Genomic DNA, 10,743 nt, shown 5'->3' with positions numbered 1-10,743 from the left:
TTTCACACAGCCAGAGAACCCGGGCTTGAGGCTTTCCTCCTTTGGGGAGGCGGGCACGGCCTACGGGGAGCCCCCCTCAGGGTGAGCCAGGGGAGCTGACTCCCCTGTGGAAGTCTGGGTTTCAGTCCTTAATTTAGAAACTCCACTTGTGAGTAAACAGGGAAGGCCAAAGAAGGGGACCAAAAAGAAGGACGTAGGGACGCAGGGCCTGCTAACCGCCCCAGCCTCGGGAGCCCTTGCATTTTGGCCCTAAGCGCGACACCCGCCCCCCGGTTCGGGAGGAGGCGTGGCCCGCGGGAGCCGCCATCTTGGGCGCCGCTCTAGGCGCGGTGTTTACCTCTCTATGGTCTCCCGCTCCCGCCCCGCCCCTCCCTAGTCATTGTCTGGAGGAGCAGCCGCGGCCGCTGCGCCTTCTCTTTATAAGCCCGCAATGCCCGGATGTGAATGGATTACAATGTATCTTTCAGGGAAACCTATTATCATCAATGTGACTCCACGGGGGAGTCAATGGTGATGATGATGAGGAGGAGGAGGAGGATGATGAGACACTTCTAAACTTGGAACAAGTTTAAGACTTTATGAGAGGAGAAGAAAAAAAAAAAAAACCCCACCACCAACAAGATTGGTTTGAGGAAAAATGATAACTATCCTGTATTGATTTTTTTATAAACAATAAGAAAAAGTTGTTGGATTTTTTTTTTTTTAATGATTTGCTTTTTGGGGGAGGGAATTTTGTTGCAATTTTATGGTGGAAAATGCAAAAACCACAGCCAGGTGCATAATCTTGTATTCTGTGGATATCCCTGGAGCAGACTGAGTACCAGTTAAAATACTTTTTTTGGGGGACACACATGTGAGATACTAAGTACTTGCAGAAGATTTTTGTTTCTCTTTTTAAAGTCACTTTCCTTGGAATATTGTGAGCATATTTGTGGCCATTTAAGGTAACGTTACAATTTGCTGTCAGAGTAAACTGTTTGTAATTGCATTTAATTTTTAAAATATCGATCCCAATGTTTTATTAAAACAAAAGGAACCTATTAAATAATTGCCAATGGGGAAAAAATGTGTGCATGTTGTGTATGTATTCCCACATATAGCAATAAAGGGTTTTGCAGAATGTGTATTTTAACACGTTCAAATTGCGTGTGTTGCATATACTGGGTAAAGCACGCTTGCAGTTATGAACCGATAGAATTATGAAGCTTAATTTCTAACCTAAAAAGTGATGTAAAAAAGTACGTTTTAAGAGCATGCAGGGCCTGTAACGGTAAATGCTGAAATTAAAAACTTATAGTGCTGGCGAACGGGGACTTAGCGTGCCTAGGAACTCAAGTGTAAAAAACAAAACAACATCCACCTTCAAAAACTGCCTCTTTTTTTTTTTTTCTTTTTGGCAAAGTTTGCAGCTATACTATTTTGTGACTTAAAAGGGAGGGGAAAGAAAGTATGCAGTGAAGGTTTCGAACCCCAACGCAAAACTACTGAAATGAAAATCTCCCCGGCAAACCGTGGCTTGGTGTATACAGGGAAAAGAAAAATATTGTTCCTCTTGGCAAAGTCTTTTCGCATCACGTGTATTTGCAGTCTAGTAGAAACTTGCTTTGCCGTGTGTAGCTGTGTGAGTGAGGAGGCACGAGAGTCGGAGGAAGAAAGAAGTGAGGCGATGTAAACTCGAACACATTTCAAAGTGCCTCCGAGGGTGGTAGACACGGGCAAACACTGTACAGTTCAGCCTTCAGATGGTAATTGACGATCTGAGGGAAAACGAGGCGCTCGATGGATTTTCGTTTGTGTTTTTTTGTGAGGCGGGGGAGGTGTTGAGATTTTTTTTTTTTTTTCCGGGGGGTGGTGGTGGTGGTGGTGGTGGGGGGGTGGCCCGCGCATCCCCACCAGCCCGATCCGAGGGAGCCGCGTCTCCCCGGAGCCCCCCCACCCATTTCTTTGCTGAACTTGCAATTCCGTGCGCCTCGGCGTGTTCCCCCCTCCCCCCTTCCCTCGTCCCCTCCCCTCCCCGGAGAAGAGAGTTGGTGTTAAGAGTCAGGATCTTGGCTGTGTGTCTGCGGATCGGTAGTGGCGGTGGCGGCGGCGGCGGCGGCGGCGGCGGGGAAGGAGCCGGAGCGGGCGCGGGCGCCGGAGGAGGCGGCGGCGGCGGCGGCGGGGGTTAGACATGAACGCCGCCTCGGCGCCGGCGGTGCACCGAGAGCCCCTTCTCGCGCGCGGGCGGTAGGTACCGGCGCCGGCGGGCTCGGCGGGGCTGATGCGCCGGGAGGCGCGGGGCTCGGGCTGGGCGGCCCCGCACGCGGCTCCGCGCCTCCGGTGCCGCGGGCTCCTGGCTCCCGGCGCTCCCAGAAGAGACACCCCTTCCCCTCCCGCGCCTCTTCCCTCCCCTCTCGTCTCGGGCACCCCCCCCCCCTCCCCGCCACCCCTCCCCAGCAATGCCACTTGGAGGGACGGGTGACTTTGCCAAGGGCCTGACTTTAATTTTTACAGCCCTTTCTTTCACAAATTAGGGTGCTGGACAATTACAGGACCCGACCCCCCACTCGACTCCCACCCCCCACCCCGCCTTCCTCCGACCCTGTCACCCCTCCCCCTGCGGACGTGTTTTCACTCCAGAGACGCTCATCTTTAATTTCTTTATAGCTACTTTGAAATGCGGAGGGGAGTGGTGCGTGTGAGTGTGTGCGTGCGTGCGTGTGTGTGTGAGTGTGTGTGAGGGGGTGGGATGGAGGCTGGGGGGAAAGTTGAGACCGGATCGTTCTCAGTAGTTTCTCTTTTCTCTATGATCCATTCATTTCTCGCTCTACCTCCTGTTGCATAAAATGATGCGCTGAAGAGCGGCTTTTTTTTTTTTTTTTTTTTTTTTTTTACTTCCCGGATTTGGTTTTAGAGTGGATGTTACCAGTTTTGATCGTCTCTTTGGAAATACAGTGTCAATATCGCTTTTTTTTTTTTTTTTTTTGCTATTGCTGCCTATTCCATCTTTAAAAAAAAAACAAACAAAACAAAACAACTCTCCCATCCCTCCCTCCTTTCCACCTTAATCCCACCCGCCCCCACATCCTCACCCCCAAACCCCCCCAGTCTCCAAAAATCCGATTGTGTTTTCTCCCAAGGATTGGGACTGGATTTTCTGATTGCGGTTATTTCCATGTTTCTAGGTTTGTGTGATTTTGCTAAAATGCATCACCAACAGCGAATGGCTGCCTTAGGGACGGACAAAGAGCTGAGTGATTTACTGGATTTCAGTGCGGTAAGAAAGAACGGTGGAAACTAACAACAGCTGTGAAAACAAAACAAAACAAAACAAAAAAAACCCCAAACACTTAGCTAGACACCAACAGTAATCTAAAGGGCAGAAATAATTTTTAATTGGCTGAGTCCTTGGTAAAATGAAGGTGTTTTTTTGATAAGTTTTAACTACAATTTTTGGGTGTGATGAACGATGCAGGCTTTTTTTTTTTTTTTCCAGAGACTAATGAACTTGCCTTGAATTCCATACCCACAAACCCCCCAGAATAATTGAATCTCACATCAATGGAAAGGAAAAACAGACACCCCTGAAATGGCAAATCACTCCTAAAACTTGGCCTTATCTGAACAGTGAAAGTACTAATACTTTGGGCACTACTCATTTTGTTTGTTTACTTATTTTTCTAGAAATGGAAAGGAGAAAATAGGAGACCCTGTTGTCTCTTAAAGTTTTAAACTGATGATGCTTTGGATTAGTAGGACCTGTAGTTACCTAGTTACTTTTTTTCCCCCCCTGGGATTCTGGATAGTCATGTATGTATTGAGCATACGTTCTTTAGAACCCTTTATGCTGTTTTTATCCATTTCCTAGTTATGAGATCAGTACAAAGAAGAACTTACACACTTGTGGAGTTTTACAGCTGTACTTGGTCCTTCTCCATCCCTCTGCTTCCCTTTCCCAAACCAAGTCTCACTCATGTCAGGGGAATTGATTTTCAAGGGCAGATGAGTTTGGTGTAAGATGCATTTGCAAATCAGAATAAAAAGAATCCACAAAACACATAAATAAAATCCAAACCACCTTCTAAGGGGGGCTCTTTCATGTCGCTGCTGCTGCTGCTGCTGCCGCTGCCGCTGCCGTGCTGCTGTGCTGCTGCTCTTCTCGACCTTCTTTTGGAGAAATGGCTTTCGGAAGTTTTGCCAGGAAACATAGCGCTAGCAGCTTTGTAGCCCCCTTTCTGCTTGCTGCACTTTCTCCATTCGTTCCTTTGCTTTTTGCAGGCTCTGACCCAGGGAAGGTGCGCATTATCCACTAGATACGTGGAAGAAGAGGGAAACCAATTAGGGTCCAAATAAATGCTGGAGAGAAGAGGGAGTGAAAGAGAGAGTGAGTGTGTGTGTGTGTGTGTGTGTGTGTGTGTGTGTGAGAGAGAGAGAGAGAGAGAGAGAGAGAGAGAGAGAGAGTGAGAGAGAGAGAGAGTGTGTCTTGCTTCAAATTGCTCTCATGTTAGAGATGAAATGAGAATTTAGTGCAGGTGGCACTTTTATTTTTATTTGGGTTCACATATAACAGGCAAATCCTATACGGGCTGGAAATGGACATTGCCACGTTTATGGCCAAGGTTTTCATATAAAACAAACAACTTTTTTTCTTCTCCTTTGTAAAACTAGTGTTTTCTAGAGAGGCTGCTGCCCTCCAAGCTGAATCTTGATAACATTATGGGGACGGTGTTTGTTTAAAATGTGGTAGTACTGCCTAGTACTGGCAATCTAGTGAACCTGAGCAAACAGAAAGGAGTGGTAATGGGGGCGGAGGGGGTGATTGCCAATGTTGTGCCTGCTTTAGTTCTAAGTTGGATGGTGGTGTGTTTTACTAAGATGAGCCCTTAGCATAAACTCTAAGTTATCTAGTGAGAGTATGAAAGATCTTTGATGAACTCTGAAGGAGCAAATGTCTTCTTTTCAATAGTAATATTTCTTTGTTTCTTTTAGATGTTTTCACCTCCTGTGAGCAGTGGGAAAAATGGACCAACTTCTTTGGCGAGTGGACATTTTACTGGCTCAAGTATGTAAATTCTTGTCTTAGTGTGTAGTTAGATGTTCGTTGCTGTTTATTCACTCATTGTATATTTTTGGCTCTGATGAAGTGTTCTGAAAAAGTCATTGAAATTTTAGCCTGTAATGATATGGTTATTTCATTATCCATCAGTGGTATAACTTACACAAAATGTCATCTTTTGCAAAATTAAAATTAGGCCTTTTTTTTTTTAATCAAGGAAACTGTCTCAGAATTTCATTACTTAATTTAAAAGCAATTTTCTAATACAGTTATAATCAAACATGTGAAGATAAGGCCAATGTTAAAATGAGGGAAATAAATTAATGTTCCCTATTTGGAAATAGAGGGGAAAAATCTAACTTTCATAAAAAGGGAAAATCCCTTGTAAATAATATCAATTTTATTAGGTTCTATGTATAATTAACCCTTTTAAAGAAATGAGTCTGTAATTTTGCAGCTAATGCTGTGTAGTAAACCATAACTGTAAATAGAAAGCCTCTTGCTAAGCTGAGAGCTAAATATTAATTCATTTATATTTAAAACAGCCTTTCTGATGCTTTAGCTGTTTCTGTCCCCTATGTATCAGGTGTGCAATGAATTTTTGCTATATTTAAAGTTGCAAATTGGGAAGAACCTCACATTATCTAAACGAAAGGTCTTTGGGTGATGCTTAAAAAAGACGCTAGCGCTATTCACAAAGGAAACTGGGTGCGCATTGATTATCTGGCATCTAAGGAGGAGTTTTAATAGGGGACTCTCTGAAGGTCTCTTATTAAAAGTGAAAACTGAAAATATATTTATTTAAAATGTATTTGTTATTTTGTCCACTGAATTTCATATCAAAAGGAGGCATACATTGTTGCCTGCTATTCTTTAAGTTCAACACTTAAATCCATTTCTGCTGGTTAAACAGCTGCAGTATTTTAGTTCTGGCAGTGGTACATAACAGTACATTAGACAGAGTGCTATTCTTAAGTCAGGCTGGTAAATGTTGACATTTTTTAGCTCTGAGATGCTAGTGGAATTGTCTGTTAACTATTGAATATAATTTCACATCTCTTAAATTTCAGAGCAATGAGAAATCTGTTCACCTTTGTGATTTGTGTAATTGGTATATTTTTATAAAATGAATGGCTTATACAAGTTGCTCATTTCCAAATAAGCTACTTCTCCTTCTTCTGGCACTCATAAGTCTAAGGGAATTTTAGACTCTGTAACTTGATTTATAAAATATGAGATGCCTCCTATAGTTATATTTTATCTTTGTTTTTTTTTGGGTCCACTTTGATTAAAGTACAATTCTCCATAGGTTTGTGTTTTACTGCCCTGGACCCTGTGATAGTTTATTGCCTAGTACTGGCAAGCTAATGAACCTGAGGAAAAAGAAAGGAGTGTTAGTGGGACTTAACTTTTTTGTTTTAGTATTATATCTTGGAGATTTCTGTGTTCTTTATACAACTTTGAAGTAAAGGTGAACACAAGTGTCTCTCTTAGACAAATTAATTTTTCATGTTAGACATTATCCAAACAGTAGCTAACTTTATCTCTGACAATAATTTTCTTCATCATATTACTTAAGAAGATGTGTATTTAGTTTAAATCTAGAAGTAGATTATGTCAGAAAAGTACAGAGATAGACTGCTTTCAAAGTCAGTGCAAAATACTCTTTTGCAGTTTGGGAAAACTGACACATTTGGAGTATCTTAAGTATGTCAGTTTAGGTATGGCTTCATAAAGTGAGGTGACTCGGAATCATGAAATTTCTGAGTTCACATTTAGATAGAGTCCTTACTATGATGTTTATTTTAACACAGCGAGTATTTGCTGGACAAATATGAATATGTATTAATACATTTTGGTAAGTGACCATATATTGAAACTTACACAGTTCTTAAGACAACTCCGTGTGTGTGTGTGTGTGTGTGTGTGTGTACACATATACATACAAGCATACATGAACCCAGACAGAGACTTCATCCTTAGTGTGATGTTATGATATTTCTGATGAAGATGCTGTGATTATTTTAAGGTGTTGAACTTTAAGTAACATTGTATCACAGGTGTAGTTTTCAGGCCCAAATGTTGACTTGTAAAGGTAAAAATGTGTGGCTCTTTTGTTTGGGGCACTGGATTGAAAATGCAAGGTATTCATCCAGTGCAGTACGATGGTGACTATAATATATGGGGTACAGATTGGAGTGTTGGTTTTTCTCATCTATTCAAGGCATATTTGAACACAGGGCTATTAGTGAAGTAAATGGCTTATATTTCCACTCAATAAGATAAATCATTTATCCACAAAGATAAAGTCTTTTTAAAGCATAACGAATTAAAAAAATCAGGAGAAACTGGCCTTTAACTGGAAGGATGAATGAGGTAACTTTGGACAGAGGAATAATTTTCTACATTTGTTTCAGGTTCATTTCCATTGTCCTGAGTGATCTCAGATGTCACTTTCATGGGTAGCTTTGCAACTTGGGTCCAGGAAAAAAAAGATCCAAGCTCTAAGTAGACTGTTCATATTTGAAAAAAAAACCAGCTATAGTTTTTCAGTGAGTCTTGGTCATATTTCATGCTTAAAGTTCCCAGTAGCTCTTGATTCCATTAATGTAGGATGCTCCATCGTGATTTGCAATGTGAGAATGAAAATAAAGTGTGGCCACATTCCCTTTAATCTTTCATTTCACAAACATGGTTTTCCCTACCACCTTAAGAAATGGGGAGGCTGCTAGGGGGAATGGAATGTAACCTGAGCTACAGCCTGACATTCCCAGGGAGCATTTTTCACATGAAAGGCTTTTGTCAACCCAGGAAAGGACCAGCCGTTTTTGTTTGATGTTTGCAGGTGTTCAGCAGAGAGCACTAAAACAATTCAGCCAGGATAGTTCAGAGCTGCGATGACCTTAACTGGGAGATTGGTGGGCTCTGGAATTATTTTTAAGAAATAGTTGTAACCCATATGGTAACTTATACAAAGAGATTTAATATCCGTTATATCATTGATCTTAAAACAAACTAAAAGTATCCACATGCCTGGATAATTGGAAAATTATTCTCATTAAAACGTAGGATGGCGAAGTTACCCAAAGGAAAAAAAAATGCTCCTAGAGTCTATAATTTATTGGTTAACAAGGGTTTAATTTTCTGATATAACAAAAATACTGTTTATTTGGTTACTTTGAGTCTTTTATAAGCAAAAGATAAATTTGCTAGCTTTAGGATCTTTTTATAAAGTAGTTTTAAAGTTGGGCCATTAGAATTATCTATACCCCAGAACCACCCTAGTCACATCTGTTACATGTATTTACAGTTAGTCTGTGATGGATACTACATCTTCCTCCCTCAGTTTAAAAGTTGAGCTTTTTCTCCTGTAACTGTTTAGTTTTGCTTAGGTGTTCAGCATTTGTTAAAGATTGCCAAATCAATGGGTGTTTGGACAATTAAGAGCAGTAGTAAAATACACCACATCTCTGCCATGGCATTTTTTAAAGAGGAAAAACATTTCTTGATATTCATACAAGTTAGTTAGCCTTTATCCACATGACACCAAAACAACCCATCAATTTAGTGAATTCAGGGAGAAAAAAATGAATCTAGGGGGTAGTACTGTACCACAGAGAAAATTCAAATGGTCAGCATCCTGAATTGATTTCTACTAGTTTGAATTCAAGGTTATGGCATGAAGAAAAATTGGCCTCCCCTTAAAAGTGTTTGTGGAGTGGAGTTATTTAATTGTGTGTGTGTGTGTGTGTGTGTGTGTGTGTGTGTGTGTGTGTGTGTTTTAAAACAACCTTACTATTACAGTGCAAGTCATAATGGTTGCATGTTTTTTTTGTAAAGAGCAGAGTAATTTACTAGGTTAATAAGTAAAGTGCTATTAAACCCATTATGTTAGAATCATGGAATATAGGAGATAGAAACCCCTTAGCTTTATACAGCTAAAGAAAACTGAGGCTCAAGTTAAGAAATTTCTGTGCCTTTATTTGATGTTCTAAAAGAACACATTTTGATTTGCTAATTCTCTATGGCTCTGCAAATCCTTTATTGGAATAACATTGGTTTCACTACTATGCTTTGCTGTAATTTGTATTGCATAATAGAGTATCAGGATTTATGTGTTGATATTTGTGCATACAAATGCTTCTGCATGTGCATGCGACCTTTGAATACTTTCTAAGGTTTGGAACTGAATTTTGGATATTGATCATTCTCTTTAGCCCGAACTCCCCTGGGACTATTTGCAAGATGTTAAATTGAAAAATAGGGTGTAGAGGGGTACAACAGTGACAAAATTAAAGTGCTTCTTAATATGCCAAGAGGTATGCTATGCACCTTATATGTATTATATGTATTGTATTTTTAAAATTCTCACAAGAACTCAGTGAGATGCAAAGATTACCATGCTCATTTCATAGATGAGGAGACTGAGATTCAGAGATATTAGACAACTTGCTCTCAAGGCAGCCTATAATGAATTAGGTTTTAAACCCAGGTTTGCCCAGCTCAATATCCTTTTCACACATGTATACACTGACAAACATAGAGTCAGATATAGCTTACTTTTTCAAGATTATATAGGGATAATAATGTATTATTGAGGCTTGGCCTCACCCAAGGATATGTTTATTGATATTAGAGAGAGATGAATGATGAGAGAGAGAGGAGAGAGAGAGAGAGAGAGAGAGAGAGAGAGAGAGAGAGAGAAATGTGAGAGAGAAACATCGAATGGCTGCCTCCCTACAGGCAACCTAGGTATATAACCTGACCATGAATCGAACCCGAAACCTTTTGGTGTATGGCATAATGTTCCAAACAACTGAGCCACCAGCCAGGCTTGAGTAGACAAGCATTTCAAAAAAAAACATATTTAAGAAAATGATAAAAACCCAGGCCCATTATTTTTTCTGCTTCAGTATCCAGATAAGCTAGGCTTCTAATTGATGTTGGATTTCAATGTGTCTTTGTATATCTCACTATTGTTGTTATTACTATTGTTATTATTACAAGGAAAATATAGTAGATATTTTCAAAGTTGTGCTTTTATTCAACTGACAGTCTCCATAGGTGCCAGTGAAAATATTTTGTTTTCATTTATTTTTATGTACCAAAAGTTGAGGTAATGAAGCCTGCTCTGTTAATATCTAAAGAAATAAAGATTTTTGGCTTTTCACTGTCAAAGAACTTTCGCAGTTCATTGTTAGATCTTTGAAACTTAATATCTAAGAACAATAATCCTAAATTCTATCAACATCACTAAAATAAGCAGTATTGAAGTTTTGATATGTCTTTTATCAGACATGTGCTTAAAATGTTGCATTTTCTAAATTCAGAAGGAAGAAGCAACACTCTGTTTGACATGACTTAAGTAAATAAAGTGCATTGAACAAACGTGGGGATCCAAGATCTGTTGAGACTGAAATGCGTAACATTTTTGACAGCATCAGCAAATTATCTTTACCCTACTATTGTAATGAGGAAATCACTTAAATAACAGATGAACAGCTAAGTCACATAAACATATATAATAGAACTATGTAATGAAAGTTTATGCTGTTAATTGCTCGAATCTGTCTTAAATGCTTAGAATCATGAAGCAGTAAAGACTGTCATATAAACAGTTTTGTTTTGAGCTTAAAATTATTCCTTTTTTGCTTTCATCTGCTATGATAAACAAAGTAATTTTGTAAGCTTTACAGATCAAACATTTC

General features: G+C 40.1%; 1 protein-coding gene across 16 annotated transcripts in view; it reads left to right on the top strand.

Annotated features, from left to right (window-relative positions):
* Nucleotides 1-470: 470 nt before the first annotated feature.
* The window catches only part of TCF4 (transcription factor 4), a 340,184-nt gene continuing 329,911 nt past the window's right edge, over nt 471-10,743 (top strand). For 2 of the 16 annotated variants that reach the window (XM_079784801.1, XM_079784800.1), the window contains exons 1-3: nt 1,986-2,226; nt 3,165-3,256; nt 4,969-5,041. In XM_079784801.1, coding sequence (XP_079640927.1) covers nt 3,185-3,256; nt 4,969-5,041 — 145 coding nt within the window. In that variant the 5' untranslated portion in view covers nt 1,986-2,226; nt 3,165-3,184. Of the gene's footprint in view, nt 945-1,725; nt 1,746-1,985; nt 2,227-3,164; nt 3,257-4,199; nt 4,275-4,968; nt 5,042-10,743 lie in introns of those variants that run through there. The other 14 variants (XM_079784798.1, XM_079784799.1, XM_079784819.1 and 11 more) reach the window with 12 other exon arrangements.

Source organism: Cnephaeus nilssonii, assembly GCF_951640355.1.
Source record: "Cnephaeus nilssonii genome assembly, chromosome: 11".
NCBI classification, from domain to species: Eukaryota; Metazoa; Chordata; class Mammalia; order Chiroptera; family Vespertilionidae; genus Cnephaeus; species Cnephaeus nilssonii.
Note: the sequence above shows the minus strand (reverse complement) of the source record. Positions and strands in the feature narration are given on the sequence as shown.